Source organism: Cryptococcus neoformans, chromosome 8 (genome assembly GCF_000149245.1).
Source record: "Cryptococcus neoformans var. grubii H99 chromosome 8, complete sequence".
In the NCBI taxonomy this organism is placed as follows: Eukaryota; Fungi; Basidiomycota; class Tremellomycetes; order Tremellales; family Cryptococcaceae; genus Cryptococcus; species Cryptococcus neoformans.
Genome location: NC_026752.1, coordinates 592,952 through 612,170, shown reverse-complemented (window position 1 = coordinate 612,170; position 19,219 = coordinate 592,952). Strand labels below are relative to the sequence as shown.

The 19,219-nt window shown below is 48.8% G+C and overlaps 10 protein-coding genes and 1 non-coding gene; 5 read left to right on the top strand and 6 right to left on the bottom strand.

Moving 5' to 3' along the window:
- The first annotated feature begins 100 nt into the window (after positions 1 to 100).
- On the top strand, positions 101 to 2,618 carry CNAG_03305 (calcium binding protein 39). XM_012195774.1 has 11 exons: positions 101 to 388; positions 527 to 691; positions 810 to 928; positions 1,107 to 1,202; positions 1,253 to 1,325; positions 1,383 to 1,442; positions 1,493 to 1,702; positions 1,818 to 1,923; positions 1,989 to 2,002; positions 2,070 to 2,097; positions 2,179 to 2,618. The coding sequence occupies exons 1-11, from the start codon at positions 278 to 280 to the stop codon at positions 2,190 to 2,192; spliced, it is 996 nt and encodes a 331-aa protein (XP_012051164.1). The 5' UTR covers positions 101 to 277; the 3' UTR covers positions 2,193 to 2,618.
- CNAG_12753 lies at positions 2,017 to 4,414 on the bottom strand. XR_001046062.1 has 2 exons: positions 2,144 to 4,414; positions 2,017 to 2,084 (listed from the first exon to the last, which is right to left on the bottom strand). It is a non-coding gene; the product is annotated as a hypothetical RNA (non-coding RNA).
- On the top strand, positions 2,688 to 4,703 carry CNAG_03304 (hypothetical protein). XM_012195773.1 has 2 exons: positions 2,688 to 3,344; positions 3,451 to 4,703. The coding sequence occupies exons 1-2, from the start codon at positions 2,761 to 2,763 to the stop codon at positions 4,355 to 4,357; spliced, it is 1,491 nt and encodes a 496-aa protein (XP_012051163.1). The 5' UTR covers positions 2,688 to 2,760; the 3' UTR covers positions 4,358 to 4,703.
- CNAG_03303 (small subunit ribosomal protein S27) lies at positions 4,456 to 6,145 on the bottom strand. XM_012195772.1 has 4 exons: positions 6,012 to 6,145; positions 5,472 to 5,599; positions 5,254 to 5,348; positions 4,456 to 5,201 (listed from the first exon to the last, which is right to left on the bottom strand). The coding sequence occupies exons 1-4, from the start codon at positions 6,012 to 6,014 to the stop codon at positions 5,176 to 5,178; spliced, it is 252 nt and encodes an 83-aa protein (XP_012051162.1). The 5' UTR covers positions 6,015 to 6,145; the 3' UTR covers positions 4,456 to 5,175.
- A 165-nt stretch (positions 6,146 to 6,310) lies between these two features.
- On the bottom strand, positions 6,311 to 8,471 carry CNAG_03302 (protein LTV1). XM_012195771.1 has 5 exons: positions 8,270 to 8,471; positions 7,378 to 8,214; positions 6,869 to 7,322; positions 6,587 to 6,819; positions 6,311 to 6,531 (listed from the first exon to the last, which is right to left on the bottom strand). Exons 1-5 carry the CDS (start codon positions 8,414 to 8,416, stop codon positions 6,388 to 6,390), a joined length of 1,815 nt encoding a protein of 604 aa, XP_012051161.1. The 5' UTR covers positions 8,417 to 8,471; the 3' UTR covers positions 6,311 to 6,387.
- A 122-nt stretch (positions 8,472 to 8,593) lies between these two features.
- Positions 8,594 to 9,400, top strand: CNAG_03301 (mitochondrial import inner membrane translocase subunit TIM13). XM_012195770.1 has 5 exons: positions 8,594 to 8,748; positions 8,822 to 8,871; positions 8,956 to 9,003; positions 9,061 to 9,114; positions 9,175 to 9,400. Exons 1-5 carry the CDS (start codon positions 8,709 to 8,711, stop codon positions 9,280 to 9,282), a joined length of 300 nt encoding a protein of 99 aa, XP_012051160.1. The 5' UTR covers positions 8,594 to 8,708; the 3' UTR covers positions 9,283 to 9,400.
- On the bottom strand, positions 9,349 to 10,808 carry CNAG_03300 (ribosomal RNA-processing protein 1). XM_012195769.1 has 6 exons: positions 10,660 to 10,808; positions 10,460 to 10,597; positions 10,221 to 10,401; positions 10,032 to 10,163; positions 9,876 to 9,978; positions 9,349 to 9,821 (listed from the first exon to the last, which is right to left on the bottom strand). Exons 1-6 carry the CDS (start codon positions 10,760 to 10,762, stop codon positions 9,417 to 9,419), a joined length of 1,062 nt encoding a protein of 353 aa, XP_012051159.1. The 5' UTR covers positions 10,763 to 10,808; the 3' UTR covers positions 9,349 to 9,416.
- Positions 10,809 to 10,937: 129 nt separating this feature from the next.
- Positions 10,938 to 14,589, bottom strand: CNAG_03299 (coatomer beta subunit). XM_012195519.1 has 13 exons: positions 14,419 to 14,589; positions 14,290 to 14,372; positions 14,183 to 14,239; positions 14,115 to 14,136; positions 13,848 to 14,069; positions 13,625 to 13,801; positions 13,319 to 13,578; positions 13,141 to 13,270; positions 12,741 to 13,094; positions 12,076 to 12,693; positions 11,708 to 12,021; positions 11,501 to 11,660; positions 10,938 to 11,444 (listed from the first exon to the last, which is right to left on the bottom strand). Exons 1-13 carry the CDS (start codon positions 14,575 to 14,577, stop codon positions 11,142 to 11,144), a joined length of 2,859 nt encoding a protein of 952 aa, XP_012050909.1. The 5' UTR covers positions 14,578 to 14,589; the 3' UTR covers positions 10,938 to 11,141.
- Positions 14,590 to 14,699: 110 nt separating this feature from the next.
- On the top strand, positions 14,700 to 15,610 carry CNAG_03298 (hypothetical protein). XM_012195768.1 has 4 exons: positions 14,700 to 14,769; positions 14,816 to 14,902; positions 15,053 to 15,146; positions 15,470 to 15,610. The coding sequence occupies exons 1-4, from the start codon at positions 14,749 to 14,751 to the stop codon at positions 15,538 to 15,540; spliced, it is 273 nt and encodes a 90-aa protein (XP_012051158.1). The 5' UTR covers positions 14,700 to 14,748; the 3' UTR covers positions 15,541 to 15,610.
- A 205-nt stretch (positions 15,611 to 15,815) lies between these two features.
- CNAG_03297 (histone acetyltransferase type B subunit 2) lies at positions 15,816 to 17,838 on the top strand. XM_012195767.1 has 10 exons: positions 15,816 to 15,961; positions 16,016 to 16,038; positions 16,096 to 16,179; positions 16,234 to 16,394; positions 16,451 to 16,679; positions 16,729 to 16,803; positions 16,853 to 16,931; positions 16,978 to 17,045; positions 17,099 to 17,225; positions 17,284 to 17,838. The coding sequence occupies exons 1-10, from the start codon at positions 15,881 to 15,883 to the stop codon at positions 17,662 to 17,664; spliced, it is 1,308 nt and encodes a 435-aa protein (XP_012051157.1). The 5' UTR covers positions 15,816 to 15,880; the 3' UTR covers positions 17,665 to 17,838.
- CNAG_03296 (tyrosine specific protein phosphatase family protein) lies at positions 17,341 to 19,112 on the bottom strand. XM_012195518.1 has 4 exons: positions 18,452 to 19,112; positions 18,331 to 18,400; positions 18,258 to 18,281; positions 17,341 to 18,206 (listed from the first exon to the last, which is right to left on the bottom strand). Exons 1-4 carry the CDS (start codon positions 18,799 to 18,801, stop codon positions 17,805 to 17,807), a joined length of 846 nt encoding a protein of 281 aa, XP_012050908.1. The 5' UTR covers positions 18,802 to 19,112; the 3' UTR covers positions 17,341 to 17,804.
- Between the last annotated feature and the right edge of the window lie 107 nt (positions 19,113 to 19,219).

Sequence of the window (19,219 nt, the reverse complement as noted above, 5' to 3'; positions counted from 1 at the left end):
TCGAGGTGAGATGGAGTTGTAAGATTGTGACTTGCACATTATTCGTTCCCCGCAAGGTTCGCCGGCGGGGTGGTGTCATCGCAGTTCACACCGGATTCACGTTTACGTAAGACTTTGACTATAAGGCGACTGTTGTTATTGTCGCAGGTGGTTCTATTGTCGGTGGTCTCATAAAGTCGGTATACTGCACAGAAATATACCCATTAGCCAACCTGTATCCTCTTGGAATACAGGTATACAAATACGCATCTTCTTCACATACCATACCAATCCAACGATGAACTTTTTCAGTCGACAAAAGACACGGACGCCCGCGGACATAGTCAAGAGCCTGAAGGACAACATAATACGCCTAGATAATGCCCCGGCTGGAGAGGCAAGTAGAAAGGTGAGGTACTTGGAAATTAATCAGCAAGTTGCATTCGGATATTTCTGCGGCTTTCGGGGAGGCCGTATAGCTATTCGCTTCCACAAAATCAGGCTGTGGCCCACTCGCGAATACCCACTGACAATGTTACCGACACAGGTTAATGAAGATATCTCTCGCCAACTGTCTATTGTCAAGACTCTTCTTTCCGGCGAAGGTGATACTGAGCCAAACCCGGATGCTGTTGCCCAAGTGGCAAACGAGATGTATGCCCAGGATCTTCTCAGCTCGATGGTCGTCCACTTGGGCAAGTTTGATTTTGAGGTATGTCATTCTAGTATGACCGTATTGCTTTGCCCTTTTAATCGGATATGTTTACTACCCCGCGACTCTTTCATACGGGAATGGTTTTTGTAATTTGTGTTTGCTGACATGTCCACAGGCTAGGAAAGACGTTTGCAACATCTACGGCGCCCTGCTCCGCCGTCAACTGGGCAGTCGTTCGCCTACTGTGGACACGATCGCTACCCGTCCTGATATCATCTTCAACACACTCAAGGGGTGCGTATAATGACTTTTTTTACGGCCAAGGGAAAGTGGCTATGATGTTGGTGGGAGATCGTACACACAGCGCACGGACTTCATTTTAGGGGGGGCCGCTGTAGTAATGCGGTTGGCAGCCTGGTTGAGAAGAAGGAAAAAAAAAATATGACATGCTAATTGGGTTCACGGCTATTAGGTATGCCAACCAAGATATCGCGCTCAATACCGGGATGATTCTAAAAGAAATGTTGCGGTATGAGCCATTGGCGAGAATCTTGTTATATTCCGATCAGTAAGTCTGACAAGCATAATATATAAAAGAGTCAAGCTGACAGGCTGTAGGTTCTATACATTCCCCAGTTATATCGCGAACACTTCATTTGGCATCTCTTGTGATGCGTTGGCTAATATGAAGGTGTGTGTGTCCGGGAGATAGTGATTCAAGACCCATGTTTACTCACGACGTCAACAGGAAACACTCACACGACATAAATCCATGGTTGCACAATATATCGACGCCAATTATGATCGAGTAAGCCTATGGCTATGTAGACAGAGATGTGTACCTGACGAGGGTAACAGTTCTTCAACATGTACAATACTCTCATCCTTTCGTCCAACTACGTGACGAAACGACAGTCACTCAAGCTCCTGGGCGAGATCCTTCTTGATCGGGCCAACTATAATATCATGACGCGATATATCGCCTCGGAAGCCAATCTGAAGATGATGATGAACTTTTTGCGAGATAAAAGCAGGAATATTCAATTTGAGGCGTTTCATGTTTTCAAGGTGGGTTTTTCTCTCTTGGGGCTACGGCACCGCCATGGATGAACGGGCCATGGATGAAATGGGGCGCACTTGTTTTGTTATTGGAATGGTCATAAGCTGAGCCACGGGGTAAAAGGTATTCGTCGCCAACCCGAACAAGCCTCCACAGATTGCAAGTATCTTGCGCCGAAACAAGGAGAAGCTGCTAGTATTTTTAAGAGAATTTCATAATGACAAGGACGGTGAGTGCATACGTCAGTCAGTATGAATCAGCACATGCTGACATGGCCGTGTTTTGTCGATGCAGATGAGCAATTCAATGTGAGTCTGTGAAGCCCATGTGGAACGCGTAAATGCATACGCTGACGAGTTTGTTTATGTAAACAAGGACGAAAAACAATTCCTTATCCACCAAAGTAAGCGCATGCTCCCCCGCAGCCTGGGCCGTTTAGACGCACGTACCGTGGATAGCCGGCTGATTGTGATTGACTATGCAGTTCAACAATTGTAATTCCCTCCTTCCTCTGCTTCCAGTGATCCGGCGGTGATCGTCGCCACTTCGGTCCGTTGCGCGTTTCACCTTATTTAATAGATAAACCGATTTTTGCCTCCACCTCGGGAGCGAGTCGGCCAATGGGGGGGCTGCCGAAGCAAGTATTTTTGCTTGGCCGTCCGCCGCCCGGCGTGGATCGTCGCCCCGTAATCGTCCCCTCCCCTAATCCCTGACCCCTATTACAGCATCTTTCTTCACAAAGTTAACCGACACGAAATTTGACGCCTTGATATTATTGATATTTATACAATTTTCCAGCTCGTAATACTGGTTATGAGCTTCTGTGCATAGGTCTTGTTGTTCCCTGGCGATTTTTGTTAGCAGTGGCTGTATGCATAGTAAGAAACGGGACGTAAATGGGATGTATTTTATCCGACAACGTTCAGGAGATGGGGGAGTACGTTTGCCGTGGTTGCCGGATTTTGTTGTGAAAGCGGACGCATATTACCGGTAGTTTTCGCCACATTTATTATTAGTGGATTGTGTTCTCTCGTCGCTGCATCTCTTCAACTTCCTGCCCGCCACAATGTCGCAGGAGAACCAGCCTTCACTGCTGATCCCCCCGAACCCCTCCCTCTCCCAGCAGAAACCGTCCGCCTCCATCCTCCTCAACGGCCCAAACCGCCCCCGAGGGCCCAGCAGCAGCACGGCGCCAGACACGGCCTCCCAGCGCTCCCTCTCCGCATCGTCCTTCACCGGCAGCCACTCCCCCGTCTCCTCACTTACCTCCGTATTCTCCCATGCCAGTGGCAGTGGCGAAGGCAACGGCAGCGGCGATGGCAGCTCCCCTTCCCCGCCCGACCACTCGTCCTCGCCGTACTCTTCACACGACTCGCTGCACACCAACCATGCCAAGCAGCTCGGCTACAACTACACCGCGCCGTCGTCACCCGCTCCCTCTCGACGGGCTTCCCAGGCAAAAATTCATTTTGCACCTCTTCCTGCCGTGCCTCCCGAGTTCCGAAGACGAAACTCCATCTCGTTGGGTGTAGCTTCCCGTCGAAACCTCATTGGCATGCAGGGACACGGACAAAAGGGTGGAGTGCAGAGTGTCGTGATGAGTGATGAAGATTGGGACAATTATTGCAAGCAGTTTGAAGAGAAGCATGGGTGAGTAATCGTCGAGCGCTTATGCGTAGCGCAAAAATTGTATTCGCTGACACATCTGTTTCTCTTTTTTTGTTTTTTTTTTTTTTATTTCCTTTTTGGCTGTTAGCAATAACGATGTGATTGATGTCGGTCAGCTAGCCAAATCTGGCGCAAAAGCCCTCTGGCGTTCAGTCAAACGTCGTCGCTCTGGATCCCAGTCTTCTCAAAATTCCACAGCTTCCACGGCCACCACAGCATCCACCTCTGCTTCCCCCTCGATCGTAGCCGACACTGCCCTCCTCGGCCGCCATTCTCTCACTGGTACACCCAACAGCGGTTCCACCCACAGTCTCAATGGCTCCCTCAATGGGTCCCTTCACCTCCCCCCAGTCAGAGAAGAGACCGAGTCTGCACTCAAGAGCATTCCCGGTTCTCCTCCCGCGACCACTATCGACGACGCAGGCTTACCCCCTATGCGCGTGCGCCCACGTGTACCCAGACGGCCGCACTCGCCGCAGCACGTACGCGCCGCACATGCCATGCTGCATAATTCAGCGATGGAAACGGAAATGGGCATGGGCGATGGAGATGCAGCAATGGGTGGGGATGGGGACGCGACCCCGAGAAGACGGCCTTCCCCGCCCCCGAGGTTGGCAGACAAGTTGCCTACAGAGGACGAGCTCGAGCAGATTGCCGACGAGGACGAAGAGGAAGAGGCTCAGGATGCAGCTGCAGCTGCAGGGGAGGGAGAGGCAGAGGAAGAAATGGCCGAAGCCCCATTGTCCTCTGTTGCAGAAGGAGCTTCCCGGCCTGAGCCTGAGGCAGAGGCTGCGATTGCCACTGGAGCTGGAGCTGGAGCTGAAGCTGAAGCTGTCGCTCCCCCTTCATCAGAAGAACAAGCTTCAACCGAGAGTCATGATATCGAATCTCGCGAGATGCACGAAGATAGGAAGAGAGGCAGGAGGTCTGCCGTTCTTGGTTTCGATTTGGAGAGGTTTGGATTTATGAGTATCCACGACGACAAGAGCCATTGAGGCGTAGAATGGTGAAAGGAGAATAAACAAGCAGTCAAAAGACTTGTCATCATTACCCCGCCCCAAAAAGCAGCTATCAAAGCTGAACCTAGAAGTATCCCGAGTGATTTTTTTTGTTGTACCACGGAGCAAGGACGTCGGAAGAAAGTAGTTCTAGTATTCTCCAGTCCTGTAGCCTGTATCACAGTAATAGAAGTGACATGTACGCATCTATGTCGGAAGCGCAATGCTAAATGTATTGGCTGAGAAGCCTTTGTATTGAACGGTAACAAGACGATACCTATACTTCGGTGTATGGTGTATGTATGGCTGTAGTTGTACTTGTATGTATCTGTTTTTGAGGACAATGCGCGCCAATGCGTCTTAAAACACCTAAAAAGTCAGTAATAAAAACAAATACTTTTAACCAGTAACCAATTTAGATGACACGGCCTGCAGTTTTGGACAGCAACTCTCGACAGAAATGTTCAAACAGACATTATTCTTGATCATGCCAGACGAGTGCCACCGAGTCCGTTGTCCGATAAAGTTGATCCAGCTGTCCCATCGCTTTGCCAAGTATCGAATAGCCAAAAAGGGGAGATGAAAAATATCTTGCAGTATCCGAGATCCGACGCGCGGTATCATCAGCACCACCACCACGCTGCAAAACTGCAACCATATCCCAGTCACAGAGAGAGATCCCAAATGATGATTATCCCATGTTTTTTTATCCCATGTGCGATGAAATAAGATGACATGAAGAAAGGCATGCTAAAACCGAATCAAATCCAAATCCAACCTCCGCACATCCTCCACACACTCTCATTTGGTTTGATTTAGTTCTTTCGGCGGAAAGAGCAGCCTGAATCAATGGTTAGATACGGATACAGCCATGTGGTAACAGCAACACTCACCTTCAGTCAACTTGGCCTTACCACCGGTGGGTTGGCAAAGAGCGGTGGCGCATCCTTGGCACTGAACGACGGTAGAGGCGTGGGAGAAGACAGTGCTGTTGGGTATAGTCAAACAGTTCAAAGCGGAAGGGGGAGTGTCAAAAAGAAAGTGGAAGCGCAGAAAGAAACAATCGTCAGCATCCGACCAATCATGCCATACATGTTCAACATCCACTCACGTGATGGCAAAGCACCCAGGGCACTTGACGTCCATGAAGAAAGAGTTGGGCTCAGGGACAATCTTCTTGAGCTTGTGGGTACGAGCCTGAACAGAGGCAGGTCGGTTGATGAGGTCGATGGCGAGAACCTGGGAGCAAGTAGTTAGTATATTGGAATGTAGTGCATTTTTGAATATTCGGCGTGGCTCCTATTGGACAGTGGCTGGCGGATCGACCAGCAGGTGGAGAGAAGGTGGAAAACCATAGCAAGAGCGCTTGGATGAATAGACAAGCTTGCCAGCGGCCATCTTGAGAAAACTTTTCCATCCACTGACCGCGCGCTCCCACAATCCTCAACCACCTTAAAATCTTCGACCAGCATTCCGCCAATTTTCCCAGTACTAGCATAGCTTCCTCCCTGCTACTTTCTCCCATCGCACTTCGTACGCTCACTCCTGATCCCTAGCTCTCTGTCTACACAATCCTTCCCTCTTAACACTACCACTGCTCGCCACCACTGTCGTATGCGTCCACGCGACCGTACTCAGGTACGCAACTCACCATTTTGAATAAGATTTGCTACTTGTTTTTTTGTGGGTGTGTCTCGTTGGGAGTGCAAGGATGTCGGAGTGCCGGCGACTCTTGCTGTGATTTTATATGAATATGGAGAAGGAGGTTTTCAAGTGGCAAGTCGTACACTCTCTTCCATACAATCCACTTTTACTCCCACCCATCCATCAGCCCCCTGGCCCACCGGCGAATCCCGGCGATATTTCTCGTGGCAACCATTATTATGGCCGTGTCTCGCTCGGACGTCTAATCCCCGATCGGTGCTCGCTTTAACGCCGACAGAAGCGGTCAATGCATATCGGGTAGCAACACGACGCGCATTGATCTATACATGCATACACTGATATAATAAAAAAAATTCATATGGTTATCTCAGAGAGAAAACACCCTCACGTCCAGCTGGCACATCCGCTGCACGTCCGTCTCCGACCATCTTGTTGTGGCTCTTGAGCTGTCGCTTCCTTTCAGTAGAGAACGTTTCCTTATGCGACTTTTTCTCAGCTCGACGCGCCTTTTTCGAAAACATTAGCACACTCGACGCGTCTCTGATTTTGCTTTCGACCTACAGATCTCTCAGCCTTGACAGCTGCCTTCCTCGCCTTCTTTTCCTCTGCAGACTCGCCCTTTGTTCTAGAAACGGTGATTTTAGGCCCGCCTTCTCGCTCAGTCTCAGATCCAGAGTCATCTTCGCTTTCTTCCTCTCGCTGCACTGGCGGAGGGGGAAGTGGGGGTACTGTTCTGATTTTACGTGTAGGGTCTCGGATCAAAGCCGGATGGTTTTCGGTATTTGTTCGGGTAGCTACTTACCGTCAGACATTATCTTGAGTGTATGCAATGAACGAACTCACTGAGGATAGTCTCTACATCCCACTTCTGTTCCTCTTCACCTACGATCTTGACCTTTTCCTCTCTTAATTTGGTTCTTCCTTTACCCATCTCCTCCTTCTCAATCTCTTTGATCCTCTTCCTGTTGTCGTCCTTGAAGTCGCCCTCACCCTCAATGGCTGACCTCAAGACCTTCAGCTTCTCGGGTCCACTCAACGTTGTACCACCGAGAGCAGGTCGCAGACGTCGACCTACAACCTCATAGTTTTCCAGGAAGTCATCCATGATGGCGTTAAAATCTTCCCGGGAGAGTTCGGGAGGTACAGCAGTACTGGCGCGGGAAGCATGGGAGGCGAGCGAGAATCGTGAAGAAACTGAGAAGTTACTGGCAGCAATGGAAGCAGTGCCATCGTCATCGGACCAATCTTCATTTTCTTCCTCTTCCTCATCATCATCGTATTCGTAATCTCGTTCAATCTGGCAGATGACATGATCAGTAGCCCGATCGTTGCAGTCGCATTTATTGACTCACCTTGTCAAATCGATCATCCAAATCTCGCAAACCCTGGTTTCGGAACATGCTTGAACTGCTCATACTCATTCCAGATGCGTCACTGGGTCCTCTCTTCCCATGCCTCTTCTTCCCACCACGCACCATCATGTCTGCCAAGTTGCTGGTAAGGCTTCCCACAGTGTCCGCCATCTCGGACATTTCTTCGGGATCGAATTCGGACGGCTCGTCGGAGACTCTGGCCTGCTCTCGCTTGAACGCCTTGAACCTGTCTTCCCAAGTCTCTTCCCTTTCCTCATCTTGCTCTGCTTGATGCTGGACAGGTTTTCCGCTGTCATCTACACCCCATTCCGCAAACTCCCAGGGTACTTCCTCACGCTCATCTCGCTCGCCGCCGTTCACAAGCTGGTTAAACCATCCCTCATCATCATCTTCGTCGTCCACAAACGCATCGTCGTCAAGTGCCTCAAGCACCTGCCGAAGATGCGGGTCCATATCGGGCTGAAGACCTTGCAGTTCTAATGGGATAGCTTCATTCCTTGCCCTTGCTTCTTGAACACTAATTTCCTGTCGGCTAGGTAAGACGCTGTCTGGCAACTGGAACATTTCATCATCCGCCCGGACCTTGAACTTGCCCTTACCACCCTTCATACCGGACGCAACACCCGAACCTCCGCTAGGCGCAGCGATCAAGAAGCTTTCAACGCCGCCACCAGGGCCACCAACAGGCTTGAGATGCTGCATATAGTCGTACGCAGAGTCATCGTATGTGATACCGTAGAGTGCCGCTTCGCCTTCATTGGCTCGAATTTTGGACTTATCGACGGTCGCTTCGAGTTCGGCAAGAGAGATTTCGGTCTATCGTAGCGATGATTAGCCATAGTACATTGCATCGAACATATGTTATACAAACCTTTCGACTGTCGTTACCTCTGTCCATAGGCTTTAAGACCCGCTGGCTTGCTTCGGGGTCATTGATGAGCGGATCCTGTTGCGAACGGTGAACGAGTTGGAAATGCTGGGCATTCGGGCCTCGGAAAATTGAGCCTTTGGGTGGCATTGTGGTCCTCTTTGCTTCCTGGTTTGTCCTAGTTGGGGCAAGAAGAATATCGCACGTTTTTAAATGTAAACAATGGGGTAAATGAGGACTTGTGGAAGGTTTTCTGGCTGGTGCCCAGTCCGTCGTTCCTCGCCAAAATTTTGATCCCGTCGGATCGATAACTCCAAGACCTTCGATGCTCATCGCTCCTTTCGTTTTTTTCTGCATCCAATTTGTTTTCCAAGTATACTTCCAAATCAAACACACTTTTCTGCCCCCTTTACCTCACCCAAACAATCACGAATAGAACAAAATGTCCTCTTTTTTCGGTTCCGGTGCCGCATCTCCTTCTAGTACGTCTTCGAGCGGCACTCGTAGCGTCAACGGCCAATTGAGAAACGTAAACTGATTATCGAGGTGCGGTAGACGACATGACTGTTCGAAAGGAGCAAATGAAGCAATCTATCCAACAAGAGGTGAATTATTGATCTTTCGGAACTGTTGAACGATGAGATTGGACCAACTGCGTCGTTAGAGGATATACTGATGAGGGACCTTAGCTTGCTATTGCCAACGCTCAGCAGCTCATCAACAAAATCAACGAGAACGTATGTTATACCTTCTGAGCTTTGAATACATTTTAGCTGATTATGTCTATGGATTAGTGTTTCGCCAAGTGTGTCACCAAGCCTTCCACTTCCCTTAGCTCTTCCCAAGAGGTGCGCTTTCTCCGTGTACAAACCGCATTCTGTATTCGCTGACCTGTGATCTTATCACAGTCTTGTCTCTCTCAATGTATGACCCTCTACATGGCCGCTTTCGACCAGGTCTCCCGATCATACGTTGCTAGGATATCAAAGGAGCGAGGTGTTGCCCCTGGTCTCTAAGTGTGAAGATTTAATTGAAAGGCGATATATTATAAGCAAAAGGAGAAGAATGAGAACGGCAATCATGTAACCATCACAACTCTATGCATCCGTAACTGTCAAAATTGTCATTGGTGAACAAAGTATTGCAGACTCTATTCGTCATCTTCATCATCATCATCGTCACCTCCCTCCTCTCTCCAGACTTTGTAGATCTTCCTTCTATTGGGCTCGGTCGATTTGGGATTGGCAGCGGCATTAAACATGGCTTTCAAAACAGCATTTCTCAGCTGGTCCGCCGTGTTCCTCTCCTGCTTCCCTCCTTCGCCAACACAAGAGTGCATGACAATGTGGGCGTACATCGGCTCATCTTCTATGCTCTTCTTTGATCGCTTTACGGGACGTTCATCATCTCGGTCGAGAGAGGGAGAAGCGAGAGAGAGAGAAGTAAGGAGAGGGCTGAAGACTGATGACATGATGCGGGTGTGAATGATGGAAAGGGGGGTGCGAGCGAGGAGGGTAATGTGAGGCTGGAGAACGGCAGCGATGGGGCATGCGGGCTACAAAAATGATAGATAAGCATCTGGAAGAAGGTCGAGAAACGAAGGACATACTTGGAAGTCGACCTCGGGCAAGCCCAAAACCTTGTTGAGCTCATCAAGATAGATATCAGATAAATGCGTGGAAATAGATGTAGGTACCCTCCTGTCTTCCCAGCTATATTACATTGTCAGCGGTTGATTGGCAGTTAAGACCTTGTATATACTCACGTCATGGCACCACCTTCCTTCATCAGTATCCTGTTAACAGCCTCAATAGCTTCCTTCTCCCATCTTTCCCGAGCCAATAATCTGAAGGTAGCATTGACATATCTTCTCATGAGCAAGTAGTACTTGTCCATTCTGTCGGCTTTCAGTTAGCATTCTTGGACTTGTCAGTTTGTCTACTAGTTCACATACCTTAACCTGTCGATACCCGCCCACTCTCTAACGACTGAATCCCAGAAACCTTCCAAAAACGCCAGACTAGCCTTGAATTTGTCACCTGGAGAGTTGGTACGAGGATTGATTTTGAGTAGAAGTTCTGCAAGCTCGGCTGCTAGACCCTGTTGAACAAGGGGCTTGTCGGACATCCAGAAACCTGCGATTCAAAGGTCAATATGATGGGTGGTCCATTATAGATGTGGTCGACAACAAACAGTAGAACAATCCTTTCCAGAGTTTGGCCATCTCCTTATCCTCCAAGTTAACATAGGAGCTTGAGGATCCTTCAGTGTCCCCTCCTTGTGACAAGAAACTGATCAGACTTGCTACTGCCTTGTCCCTGACCTTCTTGTCTATCACACATACATATTTTAGCGATCAGGGCTCAAGCAAAAAACAAGACAAAGAGACATACCGGTATGAGCCAACTGCTTACCCAAAGGCAAAGCGATCGCAGGCTTGTCGTCAGACGTATCTTGCGCACGGGATTTGCCCTTTCTGGAGGTGGTCGCAGGCATACTGGGAGTTATCTTTGTTATTTGGTCCAAGAAGTGAAGATTTCAATGCGGAAACGTCAAGTTGCCCTTCAACTTTTGCTTTTGGCATCGTGCCTGGTATATATGTTAGGCGTCTCATCAGCACTTGGGTATTCCGCGCGCCTAGTTTCTAGACGAATTGTCACAATCCTGTTAGTATGAGACAAGAGCTGTATGCATGTACATAGATTGGTGTTTGTTACTTCTCAGCATCCTCAGCACCCTTCACCCATGGACATCGGTATTGTGGGTTTGTGCAGAGATTCTAGCATCACTACTTCGTATCTTTTACATAGTATTCAAATCCTTTTGTTGTTCCTCTACAACCCTCTAGAATCCCACCGTCTCCCATTCTCTCTCCTTACGCTGTCACCAAAGCCTTTTGACTCAGAGTGATCTTGTCGCCCAGACTCAACGCAATACCCTGTGTCTTACTTCTTATCCTAACGTGACCAGTGATGTGACCATCTTCTGTCCTTTCAATAGAAGCGTTGGCAAGCGCATCTTCGCCAAAGAGAGACTTGGCAGCAAGGTTGGCGCTAAGGAAGTCGCAGTCACCGGAGAGAGCTGCTTCAGGGGTAAGAAGGGCCATGTGGGTCGATTTGAGAAGGTGATCGAGATAGGCGCGGAGATCGCTAATGGATGTTTGAACGGCCACCTTGTTCTGTCCAAACATGTCAATTTCTGTCCGGGAAATAAAAAGGGGTAGAAAAAATTCACCTCCCATTCGAACTCCGTCCACATGGACCTGAATTGCGCCTCGTTGACATAGTTGGGTTTGATAAAGCTCATGATGTCGACGTGAATGTCGGACATGACGATAGTCACATCGGCATCGGAAGCTCCTTGTTTGGAGTAAGTAATGGCGCCAAAGATGACACTAATATCTCGTCAGCAATGATAATCCAGACGCAATAATGAACCTACCCAGTCTCGGTTGAAGAAACTTTGACAGTCGCGGACAAACTGTGGAATCCATGCGGAGCAAGAGTAAATGGTGCTGGCCTCTCAACGAGCTTCAAATCTCCCAATGTCGCGAAATCCACCATTAAGTTCTGCAATGTTTCATTTGTAGTGTTGACAAGCAACACATCAAGGATGATGTCGTATTGTGAGAGCGTGACGACAGTCTCAGCGTAGACGGGGTCGGAGAAACCAGTGAGTTGTGTGATTCGGGAGAGTTTGGAGACAAAGTCGTCTTGAGGGTGAATAGAGCCGGTAGCCTTGACGACATCGTCAGACTGGTCGTTTATCAGCATTGTTTTTGGTATGTAAATCATTTAGACGGCACTCACCTCGTCAACATCCCCAACGACAGATTTCTTGGACAACTGCCTGAAAGAAAGCAAATCATCCGCCTGAACCACTGAGACCTTGCTTTCCCGCTCCTTCTTCTCCCGAGCCTTCTTCTCCTCAGTCGCAACCATTTTGGCGTATGCCGCCTTGGTATCCTTCAGGAACACCTGGTGGAGCGCTTTACTGCCTTGAAGTTCGGCAAGAGTCTCAATACAGTTCATGATTCGTTCCTCGGCATCCTCGTCGATGGGGACAGCAGCAAACTTGCTCTGACCGACACGGATGACGGAGGTCATAATCAAGATGGCCTGAGCACGAAGTATGTTGATGCTCTGCTGATCAGAAGACGCAACTTCGGAATATCGCAAGACGAGTTTAGTCAATGTAGAAGCGAGAACGCTACCAGTGAAAAAGTCACCGCCAAGGATAAGTGATCGAAGTGGAGGCTTTGAAGCGGATCGGACGGCTTCGAGGCGGGCGGCGGATGCTGAAGAGGTGTAAACAGTTTCGGTCGCGTACGTACCGTCGGCGAGCACACGGGTTGTAGTGATCGCCTTGGGTTGCTCCTGTTGCTCGGCAGGAGTCTCATCGGCTGCTTCGGCCTCGTCCAACAATCGCTACTGAGATAAGTAACGGACCTTAATTGAAGCAATCGTGTACTCACCTGTTCAGATGCAAGAATGGGGATCTCACCCAGAACTTTTTGAATCTCGGCTATCGCTTGCTTAATATCCTCTGGCTGCTCACAGTACTCTCCAACAATCCACATGGCACCTCTGAAGACCTTGCCAGACTTGATCTCTCCGAATGTGGAGATGAGTTTTTCGGTAATAGCTGTTCGGAGTTTGGGGAATTTTTCGACGACTTCTCGGACAAAGGCGATAACGTCGACGGCTGAAGGGTTGTTAGAGTCGCCAAGGAAGTCCATGAGCACGTAGACGACGTTGGCGGCGACTTCGGAGAAACGGATGGCGCAAGAGTGGATGCTTTGAATAAGGAGTTGTCGGTATTCAAGGTTCTGCCAAGGCGTTAGATAGAGAAATAGTAAGATCAATTCAACTTGCCTTATCAAAGTCCTGGTCGAGAGTGCCTTGAAGCTGCTTCTTCAAGAACAAGACGACCTCCTCCACATTCCGGCTGGAAACCATTTCGAGAGCAATCCCGATAGCCTTTCGCTTTACTTCCATATCCGGGCTACTCCATGTCAGTGGAGAGACCTACAATGTACATCATCATACACACCTGCTCAAGACCTTTAAGATATCCATAACCATCCCATCCAGGACATTCTCGTGCTTCGACCTAAGATTGTTGAATCTGTCAAGAACAATGAGCTTGACATTGTTGTCGGCCTCCTTGACAATGAGTTCGGCAAGGGCAGCAGCCGCGGCCTTGACGGCTGCGGGATTTTGAGTGAGGGTGGTAAGGCTTGTAGCCGCTTCGTACTTGACAGCGTGAGATTTAGAGTTGAGGAGTTCAAAGATGCATCGGATCCACTTCGCCTACATGGGGTTAGTCGGGTACCGTTTACACATGGAAGATACTCACGCGATGACCACCTTCGGACCTAGCCTCCTTCCTTACAAGCTCAATCACAGCCATCTGCATCAACTCGTCCATGGATTCGATCTGATCAAAGTTATTGAGGAGATATTGGACAGCTGTAGGCTGGGAGATGTTACAGAGCGTGACAAATGCGTTGCGCTTGCATGTAGAGTCGGATTCCTACGGCCAAATCAGCTTTACTCTGGTAAATAAAGCGATTGCTCACGGCGGCCAGGAAGGTATCTAGCAGCTCCGGCGCATCGGGGATCAAATGCTCGTGATCTTGGTAGATGGTGTAGACTGCAAACACGGCATTCTTCCTTACGAACGAGTGCCTGTGCTCCAAGCACTGTCTGACAGTGGGGACGAGAGGCTCCAAGAGCTCTGATTCGCGGACCTTCTGAAGGTATCTAAGGGTAGCACCGCGAATGTACTCGTTGGGATGTTGCTGCAACGTGTTAGTTGAAGTTAGGTGTCATGGCTTGATGCTTACCAGGTCATTACGGATAGCATTGCTGCAAGATGGTTAGCCGAGTCAGAGATGGATACAATGATACTCACACTACCAATATCATCTCTTGCTTAAGCTTGCCATTCTCATCCAGCTTGGGACAGACCCTAAACACCGTTAGCACACCTCTGCACTTTGACCGACGGACTCGACTCACTCCCAGTAAAAATGCAGCATCTTCTTGAGCTGCTTGCTTCGAGAGGGCATTACGTATTGAATGATGGGCATGAGAAGGGACGCCTATGGGAGTGTTAGACGCAGCCCAACAGGTGCACGATACACGTACATAGCTCTGGCCGTTAAGGGTGCCGACAATGATAGTCCTCATGGTCTCGAGCTTGACCTCGTCTGAGCCCTTCTGGAGAGCGTTTCTGAGATCATTGGTAGAGGGCGAGTCTAGGAGGTCGTCGTGTACTATGGTATAACATGGTGCGTTTGTGGCCATGGTGGGCTATGTTATGTGGATGTGGATCGGGGACATGGCCTATACATATCGTAGAAGAGTCGCGTCACACGGCGCCACTTTCGGGGATACGGAATTAAACACTCGTCTCTTCCCCTGTACATCTCCCCTATACTCACTCTTCTCCATACATCCATACATAAACAAAAAACAATGGCCACCCCTACCGTCAACGTGGGTGCACATACTCCATCCAGGTCGCACAGCTCACGCATCACAGGTCGTCCGTTGGTCCGCTCTCATCGCCGGTATCACCTACGGCATCTTCCACCAGTCCACATTACAGGCCAAGTACGACGAGGACAAGGCAAGTATTCATGCTTTCCGTGGTGAACGGGATGCTAATAGAGAAGAATTACCATCCCTGTAACCCCGCCCATCAATTCTGCTTTTTACACCATTCAATATGCATCGCCAATCGCATTTGAACCTCGCTCGCAAACATTCAATCACACAGGTCAAGCACCACGCTGCCCACCGAGCGCACCTCGTCGAGGAGGCGAAGAAGGCTTATGCTGCGAAGAAGGCTGCACAGAGCGGGGGATCATCATGTGAGTGGTGGAAACTGGATTTGTGCTTGGTGAAAAGTGGCTAGAAGCAATGCTCGGGATTGGTCGGAGATATGTCTTGAGAGATTGGAGGGATGAAAAAGGTTGCTCTGCTGCTCAGCTGCTCTGCACGCTGTGTGATATGTGTCTTGTCGGTACGACTGTACGGCCGTGTCGATTGGCGGCCAGACGACGAGCAAACCAAGAGGTAGCTTGAGTAGACGAAGCGGACTAGTTCATCTCTTCCTCGTACCTTGTCGCGCCAGCCGCATTTCTCCGGACTTTATCGCTACACTCAATCAAGGCAAGTGCTAACATGGTTGTAGTGATTACCGACCCGGAAGATCCCAAATTCGATCTCGAAAAGGTCATCGAGTCTTGGGCCAAGGACTCATAGGGTTGTCGTTGAGTCTAGATTTTATACTATGCAAAACTATGCAAACGATGCACGGACTATTCAGCTTGGCCAATGTACCCGTACTGTATTGTTATAGCTGCCCTGTGTAGCTTATAAATCTTATCGGCTCCAATCCATATTTGTATGCTCTGTTCTGTTCGAATATCCGGATCGGAAGAAACGAATTGTGCCCCGAAGCAAAAGTTGTGACGTGGAACATACTACTTTGATGAAACAATCCTACAAACGCGTAACATCGTCTCTCTCTTTCCCTCTTGAGATCCATCCAAATCCCAGCTTCCTCGCCCAGCCTTATCCCCCATCCATCCATAAACACACAATGGCCCCCAACGAACCTATAACAATTGACGACACCTCAGACGACTTTGACGCCGTTGAGGATAACCAGGCTATAAACGAGGTGCGCATAATCCATGTCCTCACATCGTGGAGTTGCGGCTGATCATGTCAATAGCAATACAAAGTCTGGAAGAAAAAGTAATACGCCACCACTAAACCGGGATAATTCAGCATCGAATGCTGACAACCTAATAGCACCCCTTTCCTCTATGACACCGTCATCACCCACGCCCTCACATGGCCCAGTTTGACCTGTCAATGGCTCCCCGATATAACGGAGTACGCCGTTATTTTTCTCTCCATTTAAGCCTTGTATAGCTCACATAGCTGTAGCGTTCCAGATACAGACTATACAAGTCAACGCATAATCATTGGTACCCATACATCTGGCCAAGCCAACGACCATTTAATCATTGCGGAAGTTTTGTTGCCCAAGAAAGGAGCCGGGATCAGTGACAAGGCGTTAGCCGATCTGTACGATGAAGAAAAACAAGGTCAGTCCCATTGATATTCACGCGTCTCGCACAACTACCACTCACAACTCTTGTAGAGATTGGCTCATACACAGCTTCCCCTGCCCGAATCCGCGCCATCCAGACAATCAACCATGCCGGCGAAGTGAATCGCGCGCGTTATATGCCCCAAAACCCAGAACTCATTGCCACCAAGACAGTCACTGGTGAAGTCTATGTGTTCGACAGGACAAAGCATGAGAGCAAGGCGCCGGTGAATGGGGAGTGCAAGCCAGATATCCGACTGAAAGGGCAGACCAAGGAAGGGTGAATTGATTTTGTACATTGTATAATTTTGGGGAGCTGACATTAATAGCTATGGGTTATCTTGGAATGCTTTGAAGGAAGGCCATATTCTCAGTGCCAGTGAGGATACTACCATCGGCCATTGGTATGTTGTTTTATCTTGCAAAACAAACCACTTACTCGCCGGTACCCAGGGATATTCAAGGCTACTCCAAGCAGGACCCTTCTTTACAACCGTTACGGCTGTACACTGGACATTCTGCTTATGTTGCTGTGGGTATCATGGCAGCTTGGAAAAACAACGTCTGATATCTTGCAGGACGTCGAATGGCACCCCAAGAACGAAAACATGTTTGGTTCCGTCAGTGACGATGGCCAGATCATGATGTGGGTTCTTATCAAAACTCGCTTCAAATTTTAGTAAGACTGACGCCTCACAGCTGGGACACTCGAAGTGACAACACGGCCAAGGCCAGCTCCCAAGTACAGGGCCACAGCGCCGAAATCAATTGTATCTCTTTCGCCCCTAGCAGCGAGTACTTGTTCTTGACCGGTTCATCTGACAACGTATGTTGAATTTCCACTTTTCAATTTCGCTTCACACATAATGACTGCAAACGTAAAGACCATTGCTCTTTGGGATCTTCGAAAGCTTTCCACCAAACACCATTCTTTCGAGGCTCATACCAACGATGTCCTTCAACTTTCCTGGTCCTCCACATCGCCTGTCCACTTTGCATCCGCCTCTGCTGATCGCCGCGTCCACATCTGGGATCTCGATGCTATTGGTGCTGAACAAACTCCCGATGATGCCGAAGACGGACCTCCTGAGCTTTTGTTTGTCCATGGTGGTCACACCAGCAAAGTGTGCGATATTTCTTGGAGCCCGAGCTCGCCATGGACAATCGCGAGCACTTCGGAGGACAACATTCTGCAGGTTTGGGAGCCTTCGAGACATTTGAGGACTCCCTATGAAGCCGAATTTGATGAAAAGGATTTGGAGTAGATGGATGGAGTTTAGGATGCTTCTGCAGTTCTGAAGGCATATATGGGGGTAGAACAAAGTACAACATATCTATCTACCATTATACAGTTTCGCTATGGATAAAATTTATGATTTCTAAACACCATTTGATTGCTCCAGCATTATAATCCCCGCATATGCAAAATATCTCTCTCAACCCTCTTCTTCTCCTTTCCATCCCTACCGACTTCCACCACACCTTTCGGCAAGACCAACATTCCCCAATCCGGTAAATTCCCTAATCCCCCACCTTTAGGTCGACATACAGCTTCCCAAACAGGCATGATATCGAACAGATCGATAAACTGTTGATCCACCGCCCGGCTTTTGGGCGCAGAGAATCGTCGATATTCGTCGAATATAGAAGTGAGAGACCATGCTTGTAATCGCCGGATGCAGCCTATCAAACAGCCGGTACGGTGTTTGCCCTTGTTGCAATGAATGAGTATGGGATGATTCCGCCGGTCAAGGATGGCAACGAGAGCGGCACAAATTACGTCTTCGGGAATGTTGTCGAAAGGTTCCTGTGCTAAGTTGTCAAGTATGACTTGGGAAAGGTGTAAGAGTAAACGTACTTTGTTTCCTGGTATACCGAATTGCTACACTCTCATCAGCAATGAAACACAATAAATAACAAAAATTACTTACCATGAACTGTATGTCTTGGGACTGACACCATTCCAGATTTGCTTTAGGATATTCTTCCAATACCAATGTCCTTGGTGCCTTGGTTAAAAAGGTTATACAGGGTAAGTGAACATTAACTCACAGGACGGTCTTCAACCTCAAAGTCTCCATAAACTTGAAATTTCTTTTCTTCGGGAACCCACACCGATACACCCCACTACTGACCAATGCAAAATTCTCTGGAGGAACCAGATCTTCCTCAACTTTCGGTAAAGCGGGAGGAGGAAGGTACAGAGGGTTTGGGGGAGGTTCTGCAGTCTGCAAAGCTTGAGGATGGGAGGGGTTTTGGGTAGTGGGAGAACGATGATGTTCGAAAGTTGTTGGCGAGGTCGATGATGGATCTAAAGGAGAAAGATGGGATAACAGGATATTCGCTAAAAAGGATGGTACTTGCGGAGGAGTCGATGACATTGTTGGCGACGAAGACATCATGGTTTGGTGCCAGGGAATAATCCTGTAGGAAAATGGAAATAGTTCAAGGAAAATAGCCGTTTTTTCGCCCGGCACGTCGATACTCGGTCCGTCGTCTGGTTGTTTAGCAGGCTCGGTGACGGCCCACCTATAAGGGGATCATGGGCGTCCCCTGGCTACGCAAAATTGGGTACAGGTGTCGTCAGGAGAACGGTATGAGTGTATACCGATGAATGAGTGATCCAGGAAGCAGTATAGTTAAGAAAAAGGGAGATGTTGACGGTATATCTGAACAGTTGTGGTTTGCAACCTATCTCCGACTTAACATCAACAACAGTGAAGGGTCGCTTATGTAATCATTCGAATGTCAACAGTATGAGAGAAGAGCACAGGGATGTATATTAACAGGAAGAACTTGTTTGTGTATCCTTAATTAGAA

Coding starts and splice junctions, on each gene's coding strand:
- CNAG_03305 (XM_012195774.1), top strand. CDS start 278: ATGAACTTTTTCAGTCGACAAAAGACACGGACGCCCGCGGACATAGTC. Junction 389..526: donor CTGGAGAGGCAAGTAGAAAG/GTGAGGTACTTG, acceptor TTACCGACACAG/GTTAATGAAGATATCTCTCG. Junction 1,443..1,492: donor TCGACGCCAATTATGATCGA/GTAAGCCTATGG, acceptor CGAGGGTAACAG/TTCTTCAACATGTACAATAC.
- CNAG_03304 (XM_012195773.1), top strand. CDS start 2,761: ATGTCGCAGGAGAACCAGCCTTCACTGCTGATCCCCCCGAACCCCTCC. Junction 3,345..3,450: donor CAGTTTGAAGAGAAGCATGG/GTGAGTAATCGT, acceptor TTTGGCTGTTAG/CAATAACGATGTGATTGATG.
- CNAG_03303 (XM_012195772.1), bottom strand. Junction 5,349..5,471: donor CCTGGGTGCTTTGCCATCAC/GTGAGTGGATGT, acceptor TATACCCAACAG/CACTGTCTTCTCCCACGCCT. Junction 5,202..5,253: donor TAAGGCCAAGTTGACTGAAG/GTGAGTGTTGCT, acceptor CCATTGATTCAG/GCTGCTCTTTCCGCCGAAAG.
- CNAG_03302 (XM_012195771.1), bottom strand. CDS start 8,416: ATGCCACCCAAAGGCTCAATTTTCCGAGGCCCGAATGCCCAGCATTTC. Junction 7,323..7,377: donor TGGATGATCGATTTGACAAG/GTGAGTCAATAA, acceptor GTCATCTGCCAG/ATTGAACGAGATTACGAATA. Junction 6,532..6,586: donor CTGTCAAGGCTGAGAGATCT/GTAGGTCGAAAG, acceptor TTTTCGAAAAAG/GCGCGTCGAGCTGAGAAAAA.
- CNAG_03301 (XM_012195770.1), top strand. CDS start 8,709: ATGTCCTCTTTTTTCGGTTCCGGTGCCGCATCTCCTTCTA. Junction 8,749..8,821: donor CGGTGCCGCATCTCCTTCTA/GTACGTCTTCGA, acceptor GAGGTGCGGTAG/ACGACATGACTGTTCGAAAG. Junction 9,115..9,174: donor CCCTTAGCTCTTCCCAAGAG/GTGCGCTTTCTC, acceptor ATCTTATCACAG/TCTTGTCTCTCTCAATGTAT.
- CNAG_03300 (XM_012195769.1), bottom strand. CDS start 10,762: ATGCCTGCGACCACCTCCAGAAAGGGCAAATCCCGTGCGCAAGATACG. Junction 10,402..10,459: donor CTGGAAAGGATTGTTCTACT/GTTTGTTGTCGA, acceptor TTTGAATCGCAG/GTTTCTGGATGTCCGACAAG. Junction 10,164..10,220: donor GCGGGTATCGACAGGTTAAG/GTATGTGAACTA, acceptor GAAAGCCGACAG/AATGGACAAGTACTACTTGC.
- CNAG_03299 (XM_012195519.1), bottom strand. CDS start 14,577: ATGGCCACAAACGCACCATGTTATACCATAGTACACGACGACCTCCTA. Junction 13,271..13,318: donor ATCTTAAAGGTCTTGAGCAG/GTGTGTATGATG, acceptor GACATGGAGTAG/CCCGGATATGGAAGTAAAGC. Junction 12,694..12,740: donor CCATTCTTGCATCTGAACAG/GTGAGTACACGA, acceptor TTATCTCAGTAG/CGATTGTTGGACGAGGCCGA.
- CNAG_03298 (XM_012195768.1), top strand. CDS start 14,749: ATGGCCACCCCTACCGTCAAC. Junction 14,770..14,815: donor TGGCCACCCCTACCGTCAAC/GTGGGTGCACAT, acceptor CACGCATCACAG/GTCGTCCGTTGGTCCGCTCT. Junction 15,147..15,469: donor ACAGAGCGGGGGATCATCAT/GTGAGTGGTGGA, acceptor ACATGGTTGTAG/TGATTACCGACCCGGAAGAT.
- CNAG_03297 (XM_012195767.1), top strand. CDS start 15,881: ATGGCCCCCAACGAACCTATAACAATTGACGACACCTCAGACGACTTT. Junction 16,932..16,977: donor GACATTCTGCTTATGTTGCT/GTGGGTATCATG, acceptor GATATCTTGCAG/GACGTCGAATGGCACCCCAA. Junction 17,226..17,283: donor TGACCGGTTCATCTGACAAC/GTATGTTGAATT, acceptor GCAAACGTAAAG/ACCATTGCTCTTTGGGATCT.
- CNAG_03296 (XM_012195518.1), bottom strand. CDS start 18,801: ATGATGTCTTCGTCGCCAACAATGTCATCGACTCCTCCGCAAGTACCA. Junction 18,401..18,451: donor TTGAGGTTGAAGACCGTCCT/GTGAGTTAATGT, acceptor CAAGGCACCAAG/GACATTGGTATTGGAAGAAT. Junction 18,282..18,330: donor CCCAAGACATACAGTTCATG/GTAAGTAATTTT, acceptor ATGAGAGTGTAG/CAATTCGGTATACCAGGAAA.